At 34.2% G+C, this 17538-nt stretch overlaps 1 protein-coding gene across 1 annotated transcript in view; it reads right to left on the bottom strand.

Annotated features, from left to right (window-relative positions):
• LOC114335282 (unconventional myosin-Ib) overlaps window positions 1-17538 on the bottom strand; it is a 58086-nt gene that overhangs the window by 15185 nt on the left and 25363 nt on the right. The window contains exons 9-12 of the mRNA XM_028285499.2: window positions 16376-16584; window positions 14970-15134; window positions 12365-12677; window positions 4364-4744 (exon numbers count right to left, since the gene is read on the bottom strand). Of these exons, the coding sequence (XP_028141300.1) occupies window positions 4364-4744; window positions 12365-12677; window positions 14970-15134; window positions 16376-16584 (1068 nt within the window). The remainder of the gene's footprint in view (window positions 1-4363; window positions 4745-12364; window positions 12678-14969; window positions 15135-16375; window positions 16585-17538) is intronic.

The following is a 17538-nucleotide window of genomic DNA, read 5'->3' as shown; positions in this document are numbered from 1 at the left end:
TCAGAGAATGGATCGGACAAAACCGGTGAAAAGAAGAAAGAAGAAAGGTAGAGCACGACAAACCTGGGATAGAACACTAGGTAAAATAATCGAGAAAAGGGAACAACGTGGATAGAAGCGAGGACGCTGGCTAGAAATAAGGAGGAATGGGTCAAATTTGTACATAATATAAATGTATAGCAGTTATTAGTTAAATTTATGATATTAAGTTGTTTTTGTATTGTATTATAATGTAACATAATGTAATGTATTGTCGCCTTACACCACTATGTGGTAAAAAGGTTTTTTGAAAATATATATAAGTCATCACACTACTACTCCACCTGTAGTTTTTTTTTGGGGTGGATCGAGAAGCTCAACAGAACCGTTGCCGATCCCAATCCCGGATAAAAGAGGAGGGGGTCTACAGCCAGGTTAGCACCCTACTGATAGACTTTAAAACCATACAGCTCATAGAAACAGGATTATGCTTCAGAAGAGGAATGATTTCATTACGACGACCAACGTGAGAAAGATGACAACGAATTTATGGTAAACGAGAGATATACTTTGCATCGGTACTTGGAACGTGAATGCAGAGATGAAAGTACTGGAAAGAATTACAGGAAATACAATGAGAGATCCAAAGAGGAGTAAAGCAAAATATTAGAGCAAAATGTAGCGTACAGTGTATAAACAAATGAACACTAAATAGAAAGAAAGAATGGAATAACGACCTAAGCAGAATGGGGTAGACACGTGTGGTCAAAATAGCGGTAGAAGAAGAATCGGCCGATCGCGCAAAAGATGGAGTGACAACCTTCCATAAAGGTATAAATCTGCCATTGAACCGTTGCACATGATCTGTAAGGTTAATTTGTAATGGATTGAGTAAATTCATTGTTATTGGATCAGCATCCAATGCTGGAGAATAGGATGATTGGTGTAACAATAATTGCTACTCACACGAATCTTCTCAGTATATACAGGGTGTCCAAAAACTCTACCGACAAACGAAGACAGGAGATTCCTCAGATAATTTTAAGACAATTTAACCCAATTCACCTAGTCCCAAAAATCTTCCTAAGGGAGCTAGAGCTCTTTGAAGATGGCGTCTTGTAATTAGTTTTTCTTAAATACCTCCAGAACGCTTCTAGTTGGAAAAACTAAAATTGGTAATTTATCTTCCAGAGATAAATCGATTCCATCCAGTGTGAATTTCTAGTACCAGTCATAGGCGTCCGTTTTGGGTGGGGGAACGGTTATTTTATCGCATAACTTTTTTGTCTTTAACTTTTAAGCATTTTTGATACTGGATTATTAAATTGGAAGATATTCTAGAACTAAAAGGTACTCTTGATTTAATTCGGTAGGACACACCGTTTTCTAGAAAAATCGATTTGAAAATTTTTCATTCCCTAAAATTGAAAAAAAAATTGAAAAATTTTTTCAAAAACAATTGTGTATTTTAACAACTTTAAAACAAGAATAACTTTTAGTACTAGAATACCTCAATTTAATAATCCAGAGTAAAAAATTCTTAAAAATTAAAGACAAAAATGTTATGCGATAAAATAACGGTTGACCTACCCAAAACGGACGCATATGACCGGTAGTAGAAATTCGCAATTAATGAAATCGATTCATCTCTGGAATATAAATAAACGTACCAGTTTTCGTTTTTCTAAATAGTTTTTTTTTTGAAATTTTTTTGATATTCAAAAAACGAAAAATTTTCAAATCGATTTATCTAGAAAACGGTGTAACTTATCGACTTAAAGTAAGAGTAGCTTTTAGTACTATAATACCTCAAGTTTTAAAAATCCAGGCTCAAAAATGCTTAAAAATTAAAAACAAAAAAGTTATGCGACAATATAACTGTTGCCCTACCCAAAACGGACACCTATGACCGTTACTAGAAATGTGCAATGGATGGAATCGATTTATCTCTGGAAGATAAATATGAATACCAATGTTCGTTTTTCTAAGTAGAAGTGTTCTGGAGATATTTAAGAAAAACTAATTAACAGACGCCATCTTCAAATAGCTTTATCTCCTTTAGAAAGCATTTTCGTACTATATGAATTAGGTTAAATTGTCTTAAAATTATCTGAGGAATCTCCTGTCTTCGTTTGTCGGTAGAGTTTCTGGACACCCTGTATAATATCAACAAGAAAACATGACAATTATTATTTTCAAGAAAAAAAGGACGAAATACTTCATTTAACTTTGAACTACACCGTAAATTTTAGCTTAAACGTATCTACAACGACAAAAAACTGTGACAACTAAATTATGTTTTCTACATCAGCAAATGTGTCTACATCTAGCGTAGTAATTCTATGTTCTACTATGTTAGAATATCATACCACTCGATAAAGACACCATAGGTGTTTTCGACCTTGAATGGGTATGCCACATTTTAGTTCCTGAAATATTTAACAGTTAAAACAAATATCATTTTTTATTGTGGCTTAGTATAATATTCACTATGATAACACTATCAAGTCAGTTCTGTATAGTCCATGTGGTGAGACTGCTCTCGTCTGAAAAAATTTTTGATTCGGTTTCTTTGTGGATTCCTATTAAAAAATGACAACGATTTATTACAAACATAAATATTGCTTGCAACAATTATGGCATAAACATTAATATCAAAAAAACCAAGTATATGGTCTTCAGTAAAATCATGACACAACCAGCACATATTAGTATAAACGGCATTCAAATTGAAAAAGTATCAAGTTATAAATACTTGGGAACTTTAATAAACGAAACTGGAGACCAAAACAATGAAATAAAAAGACGTATCGAAATTGCCAGGGCCACCTTCATAAAGATGAGAAAATTCTTCTGCAACAGAGATATAAGCATCCCTCTACGATTAAGAATGCTAAGTGGCTACGTATTTAACACGCTATTATACGGTGTAGAGGCCTGGACTCTCAAACAGAACAACATAAAAAATATTGAAAGTTTCGAGATGTGGTGCTACCGTCGAATGCTGAAGATAAGTTGGGTTGAAAGAATCACAAATCTTGAAGTAATACGAAAGATAGGAAGAGACCCAGAAATTTTATTAACGATAAAACGAAGAAAACTCGAGTATTTGGGTCACCTGATGAGAGGTCATAAATACGCATTACTTCAAAATATAATGCAAGGAAAAATAGAAGGAAAACGGAATCCAGGCCGTAGAAGAATGTCGTGGATGCGGAATTTGAGAGAGTGGTTTGGCTGCACCACTAATGAACTTTTTAGGTCAGCTGTAAACAAAGTCAGGGTAGCCTTGATGATTTCCAATCTCCGATAGGAGTGGCACAAGAAGAAGAAGATTAAAAAATGTCCCCTTTAAACAAATCTGAAGGGTACCGGGCGGAATTTTTGGCAGAAATTGTTTAAACAATTTTTTTTAAACAAATCAAAAAGATCACCTTTTTTGACCCGAAAAATATTTTTTTAGTTTTTTTTGGGTCATTCTAAACAAGAAAGGTATCTTGTGATTTTTCTCAAAAATTGACAGTTTTCGAGTAATAGGCGATTTAAAATCCGAAAAATGCGAAAATACGAATTTTCGGATTTTAAATCGTTTATAACTTTAGAACCATTAACTTTTGAGAAAAATGACAAGAAACCTATTTTATTTTGAATGTGATAAAGAATCTGAAAAAATATTTTTCGGAGGAAAATAGGAGATTGTTGAAATAGAGCGGGCCGCACCGGCAAAAAAATCGGATAGACACGCATATTTAACAATTAAAAAACGACGGTCTAAATTAAGGTTAGACCCGATCACTCGTCAGAATCTTGAACATGAATAATTATTTATATGGGAAATAAGCCACAATTAAAATGAAAAAAATAATTATTTATTTATATGGCTTATTTCCCATATAAATAATTAATCATAAAAATGCCACAAGGAAATAGCTTCAGAACAACATTGAACATGAATGTTTAAACTACAATTTAAGTACTCGGCAACCTAAAAAATATTAATCTAAATATGAGCTTTTAAGCCTTGAAAATGCTTATTTTCACATTTTTCAGATTTTAAATCGCCTATAACTCAAGAACTATTAATTTTTGAGAAAAATCACAAGATACCTTTCTTGTTTAGAATGACCAAAAAAACCTAAGAAAATATTTTTGGGGTCAAAAAAGGTGATCTTTTATATTTGTTTAAAAAAATTGTTTTAACAATTTCTGCCCAAAAATTCCGCCCAGCACCCTTCAGATTTGTTTAAAGGGAACGTTTTTGAATAGGAATCCGCAAAGAAACCGAATCAGAAATTTTTTTAGACGGAAGCGGTCTCACCACATGGACTAGTATTAGACCCTTTGCAACCTTTTTAAAACTTTTTTTATAGGAATAAAAACTTACCCTCCAACTCCTCCACGCAGAAGCAATAATAATCTGGCTGTGCTTCATCTTCTTGTACCTCTTCCTATCCCTATACCCCCTCCAAATCTTCTGGATCAACATCGCAAGATCGTGCAACCTAGCCTTCCGGAAATCTTCGAGTTCGAACACCGTCCTGGGACTTCTCACGAACAGTTTAGTCCTTCCGAAAGTAAACTCAGCACTGGGAATGGGCAAAGATCTAAGAATGAGAGAGGCGCCCTCTATCGGGGAACCTCTCCACCTAGGCCACGTGTTGCCCGAGATCATCTTGTACCGTTGCACGAATTGTATGTAAGGGAGGCGGTAGCAATGACCGGTACGCCATAGTTGAACGGTGGGGAGGAGACACAAGTAACGGACCTGTAATATAGAGTTTTTTTTAAACAAGTACTAGTATCACAGAATAATGTTCATTACTTAAAATGTCCGTTATAAGCAAATATAACGGATAAACGAATAACCTATAAATATTATAGAAATAATGCTGCGGCAGAAAATTTCTGTAGAATTGTTGAAACTTTTAGACGACGACACACTTGAAATAATGGTGAACTTCTTTAACACAATTTATAGTTCAGACATCATAACAAAGATATCCCCTCTACTTTTGTCACAATCCCGAAGACGAATAACGCCAGAGAGTGTTCAAACCACAGGACTATAGCATTGATCTCAAGTCAAGTCAAGTCAAATTTATTGATCACATGCGACATTATACAAAGTACATGTATGAGACAAGTCAAAGTTACACACATACATCTTAAAAGTATATAAATTAATAAATACGATAAAACATACTTAAAAGTTATTTTTAAAATATGGCTCTAGCTCACAAATGTATTGATGTACACACCTCCGAAAGTTTGGTTGATGTAAATTCATTCGTAATCTATTGGTAATTTGTTAAAGAAACTTAAGGCTGCATAATGTGTGCTACCTTCCAACAAAACAGATGTTGTGGAAGCATAAAATGATTGTCTCTGAATCTTGTTGAATAAACATGGTTAAATTGAAATTTATTAAATTCATAAATTTTGCAATGTAAATACATTATACACGAAAATATATACAGACCAGGAATTGTAAGAACATTGTTTTGTCTAAAGATGCCTCTACAAGAATCTCTAAATTTCATTTTATACATTATTCTAATAGCTCTTTTCTGAAGTACGATTATCTGCTCTAATTCAGATGTACAACCCCAGACTTCAATGCCATATATATTTGGCTATTGAGTAAAAATGGGCAAAGTATACTGTTTTTAATATTGATGTATTAAAGAGACGTGAAAAAATTCTCAATGCATAACATGCGCTACTTAATCTGGATTTCAAATTAGAAATGTGGTTTGACCAATTGCAATTACTGTCTAAAAGGACCCCCAGCAACTTCGCGCAGTCTGTTTTATCTATTGCTGCTTGTATAGTGGCTTGATGGTTTAATAAATTATTTGACGTGAAAATCATATACTTTGATTTCTCTTCACTCAAAACTAGTTTGTTGGATAACAAATAACAGTTGATGGTGGATAGTATCTGTGTAGTTTTATTTTGCAAATTTTGATCAGATGTTCCTGTGACTAGAATGTTGGTATCATCCGCATAACTGATGATGTTAACCCCAGTCAGTGAATTAGTTACTAGAGTTATATCATTAATAAATACTATAAAAAGTAGAGGAACCAATACACTACCCTGAGGGACACCATAATGGATATCCAATGTGTTTGATTCATTTACAAGTCCATTGGATGTTATCTTTACTTTTTGTCTTCTATTATCTAGGTAGGAAGTAAACCATTTTAGAACTACACCACGAATACCAATCCCCTCAAGTTTTTTTAGCAACAAATTATGATCCAAAGTGTCAAAAGCCTGGGACAAATCGAGAAATAAACCACATGCCTTCTCTCGTCTGTCCAAAGCATCCAACACTAAGCTGACGAAATTTGCAAGAGCTGTAGTTGTAGACTTAGAAGATGTAAAACCATGTTGAAAATTATGCAAGACGCTATGCTTTTTTAGGAATGCGTTCATTCTAGTATAAACCAGAGTTTCAATTATCTTTGAAAACACAGATAAGAGACTTATGGGACGGTAGTTGTTAAGGTTATTTTTATCACCACTTTTGAGCCATACATTGAAAGCCATATCATGAGCCATACATTGAAAGTAGTTTTAAAAATAATTCACAAATAAATATTTAATACATTAGAAGAGGATATTAGTGCCACACAGTTTGGATTCAGAAGTGGACTGGTTGATAATGAGTTAACCGAAGAAATTGAGATTCGTCGAGGTATGCGAAGGATTGTGTGTTTTCTCTACTACTATTCAATATACATAGCGAAACAATGTCAGAAAGCGCTCCTAGAGCAAAACATTGGTATGAACATTAACGGAGAGTTAATTAACAATATACGATACGCTAATGACACGCTAATAGTAACAGATAACCTAGCAACTTTGCAGTAATTGCTGGAAAGCATAAACACTCATACCAAAAAAAATAAATAAAAAAAATATATACAGGGTGTTTCATTGGGAAACGTAAATACTTTAATGGTGAATAGAGGTCACCGAGCCCATTCCAGATATACTACATTTTTTGCCCTACCGACTCTTATAACCGAGTTACAGGGTGTTTATCGTTTTGCCCATTTCTTTCCCAAGCCATAACTTTAGAACCACCCTGTATATTTTTTTGATATTTGGTACACATAATATGTGTACATAAAAACATATTATGTCTCATTCAAAACCCAAATGGCCGACATACTAACCATAAGAAAAATCCAGGTCCGGATTAACAAAAAATTATAAAGTAATTGTGACCTTAAAACATCACCCTGTATATAAAAATTTTGAAAATCTGTTTGAATATTTGAAAAGAGCACAAAAAAGTAAGTTTAAAGGTTCGCTTCAATTTTTCGGCCAGACAATTTTATGACTTTAATTTTGAAATTATATTGAATTTTTTAAGAACTCTGACATTAAAAAGCAGGTATTATTAACTTTTAGTTATAAATTATTAAAGTTAATGAATAAATACTCATTTTAAAAATAATCAATGCGTATTTACCATATTGGAACGACCCAATTACTAATGACAAGAAAAATCCAGGTCCGGATTACAAAAAAATATAGGTAAAGTAATTGTGACCTTGAACCGACACCCTGTATATTGAAATTTTTAAAATTTGTCTGCGCATTTTAAAAGAGCATAAAAAACTGTGATTAAGGGTTCATTTTACTTTTTGGGCCGTTGATTTAATTACATCAATTTTGAAATTATATTGAAATTTTAAAGAACTCAGAGATTAAAAACCAGGTATTATCAACTTTTAATAATTTAATGTTAATGAATCAATACTTATTTTAAAAATATTAAATACTTATTTACTACGCTGGCTTCATGGATTCTCTGGATTTGTAGCTGTATGCACATTATTAAAAATTAGAATTGCGAGAATTATAAAAAAACAGATATATCCAATAAAAAAATTTGTTTTAACAATTCAACAATTTAACATAAATTAAAAATATTTAAACTATAACAGTTGCTCAAAATGTCCGCCATTTTGTTCGATGCATTTCCTTGCTCGTTTTAAAAGATTTCGAATCGGTTTTCTAATTATATTGGGTTTGTTCTTAATTTTTCTGGCAACTTCTTGTCACCTTGACAGAATTAATCAATATGATTTCAAAATTGCCGTAATTAAATTATCTGCGCAAAAAATTGACATGAACTTTTTAACGTAGTTTTTTATGCTCTTTTAGAATACGCAAACAAATTTTCGAAATTTTAATATACAGGGTGTGGTTTCAAGGTTACAATTACTTTATAATTTTTTGTTAATCCGGCCCTGGATTTTTCTTGTGATTAGTAATTGGGTCGTTAATATCTGGTAAATCAGCATTGATTATTTTTAAAATGAGTATTTATTCATCAACTTTAATAATTTTTAACTAAAAGTTAATAATATCTGCTTTTTAATGTCAGACTTCTTAAAAAATTCAATATAATTTCAAAATTAAGGTCATAAAATTGCCTGGCCGAAAAATTGAAGCGAACCATTAAACTTACTTTTTTGTACTCTTTTCAAATATGCAAACAGATTTTCAAATTTTGAATATACAGGGTGTTGTTTTAAGGTCACAATTACTTTATAATATTTTCTTAATCCGGACCTGGATTTTTCTTATGGTTAGTATGTCGCTCGTTTGGGTTTTGAATGAGACATATGTGTACCAAATACCTCTCAAAAAAAAAGACAAGGTGGTTCTAAAGTTATGGCTTAGTAAAGAAATGGGCAAAATCGATAAAACACCCTGTAACTCGGTTATAAAAGTCGGTAGGGCGAAAAATGTAGTATATCTAGAACCGGCTCGGTGACCTCTATTCACCATTAAAGTATTTCCGTTTCCTAATGAAACACCCTGTATAAAAAAATGGACTAAACAGAAACACACAAATTTTACTAACATAATAACATTTATACTAGGGGGTGAAAATTTAAACAATCAATTTATTTATATTGGATCATAAATAAAAAATAAGTCTGGCTAATTGGTTTATGCCAAAGCCAATTATAAATAAAAAAAACAAGTATGGTCCTAAACTGAACATAAAAAAAGACTAAATTTATGATTGTAAAAAGGAAGCTATTCACCAATGTGAATTTAATCATAAATAATAAGCAAGTTGAAGTCCCAAGTTTGGTTCACTGACACTAATGACCTTCTTCTTCTTCAAATGCAAATCCACTAATGGATGTTGGCGATCACATTTTCCATTAACTCTCTGTTTCTTGCAATGTGTATCAGAGATTGTATGTCGTTAATCCCTGTCCACTGCCTTATGTTTCGGAGCCAGGACATTTTCTTGCGTCCTATTCCTCTCTTGCCTTCAATTTTACCCTGGATTATAAGTTGAAGGAACTGGTATTTTTCGTTTCGCATGATGTGACCCAAATACGCCGTTTTTCTTTTCTTGATGTTTTCGAAAAGCTGACGTTCTTGGTTGATTCTTTTAAGGACATCCACATTTGTGACTTTCGCCGTCCATGGTACCTTTAGGATACGGCGATAAAGCCACATTTCGAAGGCTTCTAATCTGTTTATATCCCTCGTTTTGAGTGTCCAGCCCTCTATGCCATATAGCAGCACCGACCACACGTAGCATTTAGTAAACCTTAGTCTCAGTGTAAGGTCGAACTCTGAACATCATCCAAACCTTCAAATGCATCCAAGTTTCTGGAGATGATCATGAATTTGGTCTTTTTGGTATTAATCTCTAATCCCATTCGCTTACTGTATTCTCCGATTATAGTGACAAGTTGTTGAAGATCTGCTATGTTGTCGCAAATTAAGACAGCATCATCAGCATATCGTATGTTGTTGATCAATACTCCATTCACTTTGATTCCCATCTCTGCATCTTCCAAAGACTCTTGAAATATGGCTTCCGAATAAATGTTAAATAAAAGAGGGGAAAGCACACATCCCTGCCGAACACCCCTTCTTATATGTATGGATTTGGATATAGAATTGTCTATTTTTAATTGTGCTGCCTGATACCAGTACAAGTTTTCAATGCATCTTATGTCTTTTTGGTCTATATCAAGCTTCTTGAGGATCTGCATTAACTTGTGATGTTGGACACGATCAAACGCTTTCTCGTAGTCTAAAAAGCACAGGAATACGTCCTTCCTCTGATCGTAACAATTTTGGACCGAGACCTGTGTTGCTACTATTGCTTCTCTTGTTCCCAAACCTTGCCTAAACCCAAACTGAGAATCACTGATGTCCCATTCACATTTTTTGTATAATCTGTGATGTAGTATTTTTAAGAATATTTTTAAAGTGTGACTCATCAGGCTAATGAGTCTGTGATCCTCACATCTTTTTGCATAGACTTTTTTGGGTAGAGCAATAAATGTAGAGAGCAACCACTGCTGAGGAAAGCAACTAGTTTCATAAATAAAATTAAATATTTTATGTAGTGCTGAGATTCCCCTTTCTTCTAGTAGTTTGAGTATTTCTGAAGGGATTTCATCAGGTCCAGGTGCCTTATTGTTTTTTGAATATAATATTGCCTTTTCTATTTCCTCTTTAGTGATTGAAGGGCCAGTCAGCTGGTCGTCTGTATAAACTTCACTCATGGGTCTTTCGTCATGAAAGAGCTCCTGGATATAGTTTTCCCATATATGAATTTTCTCTTTTTCACCTAGCACTACCTGGTTATCCTGATTAACTATAATAGTTGGTCTTCGTTTTCTGTATATTCCAACAGTCTCCTTAAGCTTTTTATGTAAATTCCGATCGTCGTGCTGTCGTTGTAAATGTTCTAGATCGATACATTGTTGCTTAAGCCATTCATTTTTTGCTATTCTTATCTTTGCTTTTATTTGCCTGTTAATGTTTTTATACATATTGCTGCCATCTGGGACATTCTTGTGTCGTCGTCGTTCATCCATTAGTAATAGTATTTCTTCTGTCATCCATTTTTGCTTCTTGTTCTTTGGTTTGTACCCAAAGTTGCTTTTCATGATGTCTGTTACAGCACTTGTAATCGTATTCCATGTTGGTGTTAGATCTTCGGTAATGTTTGTCGTCAATATTTGAATTTATGTGTTTATTTCATTACTTATTTCTGCTTGTATCATTGAATCTTTCAGTTTATCCAATGCGATCTGTTGTTGAGTTTCAGGCTTGTTTTTGCATGAAAGAGCGATCTTTATGACGGCCACTAATAGTACATGGTCAGAAGGCACATCTGCTCCAGGATATGTGCAAGCTCTTTTGACAGTTGTGCTGAATCTACCGTTGATGAGAATGAAGTCTATCTGATTTCTTATTATGTTCTGAGCTCTATCGGCTGGAGATTTCCAAGCATAAAGGCGACGGGGGTTGGAGTTGGAACCATGTGTTGGTAACTCTCATGTTTTCTTCCTGACAAAATTGTATAAGCCGGTCACCCCTTTCGTTCCTTGTTCCAAGACCATAAGGTCCAACTACGTCTTCAAAGCTGCCTTTCCCTATTTTGGAATGAAAATCTCCCATAATTATGTTAACATCATGTTTCTTTGTCAATTTAAGCAATTCTTTGATTTCACTATAAAAGTTTTCCACCTCTTCATCTGCTGCATCTGCAGTTGGTGCATAGACCTGTATGATGTTGAGATTATTTGGCTTCGCTTCAAGTTTTACCAAGGCTGTGCGGTCGGAATATGGTACAAACTCTGTGACAGCTCTCATCAATTTTTTACTTATCATAATCCCGACGCCTTTTCTATGATCGCGGTCGTCATTGCCTGAGTAAAAGAATGTTCCGCTCTCTGTGGTGCATTTACCGGATCCAGGCCACCAGGTTTCTGAGATCCCCAGGATCCCAGAAAGTTAGTGTGGGGATCCAGATCCCCACACTAATGACCAGACAAGCGAAATTGAGAGGCGAATAGAAATAGCGAGACAATCATTTATCAAAATTAAAAAGTTCTTATGCTTCTTCTTCTTCTTGTAGTGCCTATCCGTTTCGGATGTTGGCGACCATCATGGCAATCTGTACTTTACACACTGCTGCTCTAAAAAGATTTGTAGTGATTGTGTTGAACCACGTACGTAGATTTTTCAGCCAAGAAATTCCTATGCTACCGACAAATTGAGAACGAGAACGTTAAGGTGCTATGTTTTCTCCATTCTGATGTACGGCATGGAAGCTTGGACACTAAAAAAGATCAACATCCAAAACATCGAGGCATTGAGTGCTACAGGAGAATGCGAAGAATAGCATGGACAGCATACGTATTTCGGCTTTAACTTTGCCTCATCGCAGCACCTGTGTAGAGTGCCTCTACACATCTGCTCCATCTCTGCCGTTTCCAATAGTCTTTGTGTTGTGGTTGTATCGGGTCTTGTTTCTGATGCACATGTCAATGTTGGTCTTACACTTATTAAAACGTAATGAAATATACTTTACCTGATGTTGAATCAAAGCCAATTCAAAAATTCTAGGTTGCTTCATTTCGTTGGGCTTCAAACACCTAATATAGTGCGCTTGCCTTCCGCTGAGCTCTTTCAAAAGCGAATTGAGTGAGACCTGGAGTTGAAACGACTTCGATACGGGTCTTTTGGGGTTGCACCTCTTGGGGTTTCCTTCGGGGAAGAGCAACGGGATAACGGGATGATCACAGCGAAACATTGCTCTGGATACTTCTCTGGGCAGGGTATCGCGGTTTTTGTCGACAAATCCGCGAACGCTGTACGTGACAGCGCCTGCGTAATGTCTAATCCTAGAAAAATATAATGAATCAGTAATGTATTGAAACGGTGTCAAAAACGTAATCTTTCCACCCTTCCCTTTTTGTAGACTATATCAGAATTTATAAGACCGTATTTATTGATCGCCCTCGGTATAATCTAAAGTCTGTCTTTTCAATCATTGATAAAAACCTAGTTAAAACTTTTGCGTAAAGAAATATTCTCACGGCGGAATGTTTTCATTACCTAATGAATGGAGATTTGTTTATAGTACCGAGCAAGGCGGCATATTTTTAAAGGAAAATTGAGCGTTTAGTTAACTAATAATTTCTGTAATGTTTGGTTAATAGGGCTTTTCATTCGCAGTCATTTGTTTCGAGCTTCTGTCGTATGTTGCATAATCTGTGTATAATAAAGACAGACTTCAGATTATACCGGGGCGTTCAATAAATACGGTCTTATAAATTCTGATATAGTCTACAAAAATGGAAGGGTGGAAAGATTACGTGTATATATTGTTATATTCCTGTTTGACATGAGAAATAAAAGACTATATTTATATTTAAAATTCAAATTAAAATAAAAATATTCATCTTTCTCAACCACGAGCATATAAATTTTGAACACCCTGTATAAGACAAATTTTGTAAAAATAGTTATAGATAGTTTTTAAGAAAGTGTTTTCGCAGAATTATTGACTAGCCCCATGAACAATGCATTTTAAGTAAGCAATTAGGGTGCTGGTTTTAAGAAAGTGTTCTTTGAACTGTTTATCAAAACCACAGACAATATATTTCATTAAACAAAATAATAGGTCATTTAGTTTTTCAAGAAATGAGGATAGAAAATTCATTAGCCGCACGGTACATAATAGATAGTTAAAATATACCTGTGTATTAAGATTTTTACACATAGATAAAAATATGATTAGTGTAGAAAATAGAATTAAAATAGTCGGAATATTATTTTTTCTTGGAAATCCATAAAGACATGTTTAGAAAAAGGAAAGAGTTTTTTTGGTAAATACGTCATGATTGAAAGTTGTTTTTGATTGGTTGGAAGATTAATTCTGGAGGGGAACGATTTGGAAGGATGAGAATGAATGAGGAGAGAAAGGCAGTCTGTTTTGTTGGGTCGAAAGGAAGAGTCCAGTTTTGAGGATAGTGTACAAAGAAAGTAAAACGCCGGTTTGGTTTTTGGAAAGTGACAAGCATCATATCGTGGAACGAGTAATAGGCCAAGTCGAGAGATGATATAATCCCTTGAGTCTAAAGTATCCAGTGTTTGTTTAAGTGTTTCAAAAAGTTGGAATACTGCATCAGGAGAAAGCTGGAACGAGTACTGTACAAGGCATAGTGAGGAAAGGGAGAACGAGTTTGCAGAGGAGCAGGGACATTATTGGAAAACGTGGACGAGTTTCTTTGGATCGCAACATCAGCAAAGAAGGAAACGTGTTTTGTGTGAAGACATTGTCGAATCATCAGCAAAGGTCAGTTTTATATTTTTGTTGAGACATGAATGTATGGTTTTGCGTATTAAATACCACAGTGCATATTGAACTACACATTGCACTATTATAAAATCATCAAACCTCAATCAATTTGTCACTTATAAATCATTATAGTTGATTTTTTTTATACAATAATATTGATAAAATAATTTTTTTATATCAAAAAATTTTGAACAGGTAGAACATCCTGTATAGCAGAGGTAGAGAGATTCATAGTTAATTATTTTAAAAAAACACAAATTTGGAGACAAAAAGAAATAAGATTCCTATTTTCATAAGTGTTAGATAAAATAAAGATAGAAGAATAAATAAAATTTGCAATATTAAACATTTATTTCCGTTTGATAAAATAAACGACTTTTATAATTTCTAATTGAAATTCATAAGTGTATTATTGAAGCCACGAAAGTAAGTATTGATAGCATAATTTAGCCCTGAGATTTACAATTTATTTATGTTTGATTTGTTTGATTAATGAGATAATTAATTGATTAATTAATCAAAGTAGATCACAACAATATATTCCGTGTATATTAATATTATACACAGATTATACAACATATGACAGAAGCTCGAAACAAATGACAATCGACGAAAAGCCCTATACTCAGAACTATTTTCGAGTTCGCAATTAAGATCCACAGCTGCATAATTGCTGAATTGACATTTTTCATGAGAAATCAGGAAAGCGTCAGTTGATTTTGTTTCTTCCCTTCTATTGGTTCAAATGTTGATGGCCACTTTTTCAGGCGTGAATATACAAATAATGAATGAACAACGGCTAAATAAACATATCGAATACAGTTGTACTTACTGAAAACTATGCGCTGGCAGTAAGGAATCGGCTGCTAAACAATGGGAGTGACCAGCACAACATTGTTCTAATCTAGTAAGATATGCAGCATCACACTGAACGTGAGGTTCTTCTAGCAACGACAATATGCCGTGACTTTCATGTTCTAACAATTGACATATGGCTCTAAAACAAAAATAATATTAAATGTATAAACATAGACAAAATAAACATAGACGATTACATTTAGATTCAATTCGAATCTCTTATCCTCTGACGTGTTTCTAGGTCTACCCGTCATCAGATTGGCTCGTAAGAAGAAGAAAACTGAACTGAATCAAAATCGACCCACCGATAGACCTTGGTCCCACGTACCAAGAAAAAGTTGATTAATAGCAAACTGAAAATTTGTTAATAGCTTAATGGTGTCTAGTCGGACAAACTTTGATGTATGGGAACACTGGAACAGGGGAAGTTTCAATTGTGGAACAGGTTGAAAATTTGGAACGTCAGACTACGAAAACGTTCCATGTATTTTGTCGGACAGAACTTCCAATTGATTTGTTACCATTTCATTAAAATCTCATGCAAAAATCCGACTGGTGTTTATCACCAACTGGGCATTTTAATGAGTGGAACACGAAGAACATGTCAAATCACAGGAATAATATTGGTGATAAATAGCAGTCTGATTTTTGCATGAGAGTTTAATGAAACGGTAACAAATCAATGTTCTGTCCGACAAAATACATGGAGCGTTTTCGTAATCTGACGTTCCAAATTTTTAAACTGTTCCACAATTAAAACTTCCCTGTTCCAGTGTTCCCGTACATCAAAGTTTGTCGGACTAGAAACCGTTAAGCTATTAACAAATTTTCAGTTTGCTATTATTTAACTTTTTTTGGTACGCGGGATCCAGGCCTAAAAAGTGTCTTGCAGCTACACAATCCATCAATCCACTTGCTTTAATCCTTCTACGTGTAGTGCGAGTGCTGCCCCTTCGCTAGCTTTTCGAGCTGTGGCAAAAGGAGCTTCTCTCAAATAATTTACTAACACCTCATCTTGTTGCTCCGTGGAGATCTTCTGCCCTCTTGAACCACTCAATCGTGCTCCAGACTGAAAATTATCCCATCTTTGCTTGATTTTCCATAGGTACATAATATGGTACAAGTTCAAATATGCAGCAACTTGACTTAGTGACCAACTTTCTTCGAGTTTGGCAATTGCTCTTGTTTTTTGTGCGTCATTCATAGGCATTTTGGACGCGTTAATAGCTTTTTATTTTATTTTCCAATAGGCGCGAAATTTTTGACAAGAACTTTTCGACATTTAGCAAAATCCGTACGACACTGCGATTTTACAGTGTTACACTGCAATATATAAATGAAGGTGTAAACTATTCAGTAACCACAGCTGTATATACTTACATATTATTAAAATAATCTATTTTGACCCATTCCAAACTCTCTTTCATAATCTCGGCTTGTTCTTCTTTTAAAGTTGAGGTAATGACGAACTGATGCAGCTTTTCGTTACAATAGTTGATCATCAGTTGTTCGAAGCCGTTATTTTCCAGTATCTCGAAGCCGAACAGATCTAGAACTCCTAGGTTTTTGCGCTTTCCTAACGTTTTGGTCTGCAAATAAAAGATATGTTATTAAAATTTATGTATACTGTATATGGATTTTATATTGTAACGAAAAAGTTACTTTCGATCGACATCAAATAACGGTTGGAACTCGGGCAGACTAGATACGGACTAGAGACTCGGGCTCCCATTTTCGCGAAGTGTTCAGAAGCCAGAGCGCGATGAATAGAGATGGGCGTACTCTCTCTCGATAATAATTATCCTGGAATATAGTGATGGTGAATGTGGTGATTTTTAAATCACGACGTGATCGGTAACCGTGATTTTTAGATAACGGTGATTTTAAATAGTGACCGAGATCGTCATTATTTTATGTACAGTAACATGTAATAGTCACAATAATTGTAAACAGAGATTCAAGAAACAATGAAAGCAGCTAAAATCTCGGGATGCCTGAAAGAAATCCTATGGAAGAACAAATACCTAAATACTGAAGAAGAGAGAAGTGGCCTGACTTTTTTATTAAATCATTTTCAAACCATATTTTTGATAATAAACTATTGTACATTATTGAATTTATTTTCAAAAATATTTCTTCTCTATTTTTTTTTTCACATAGACATTTTGTATTACCACAGCCTGACTATTTGAACTCGTTAGTTATTGGCCAATTAAATTATTATTGTTATTTAAATTAAACATAAATTAAACATCTCCCGTGTGATTTTTTTCCTTTTGTGGATTTTAAACATAGCATATTGGTATCATGGTGTATCGATTAAACATGTTTCAGATTGTGGGTACGAATCGACATTTTTCGACAAAAACCACCCCCTAAGTAATTAATACAGAGTGAGTTTTATGTATGGAAACACTCAATTATCTCGAAAACGGCTTGCACGATTTTTATAAATTTTGGTAGGTAGGGGTTTTCTAATGCGGCCGATATTATAGTGCTAATTACATTGCTGTCAGATTTTCCGTTTTTTTGAAAATCTAATG

Source organism: Diabrotica virgifera, chromosome 1, assembly GCF_917563875.1.
Source record: "Diabrotica virgifera virgifera chromosome 1, PGI_DIABVI_V3a".
Lineage (NCBI taxonomy): Eukaryota > Metazoa > Arthropoda > Insecta > Coleoptera > Chrysomelidae > Diabrotica > Diabrotica virgifera.
This window is presented reverse-complemented; position numbering and strand designations above follow the sequence as displayed.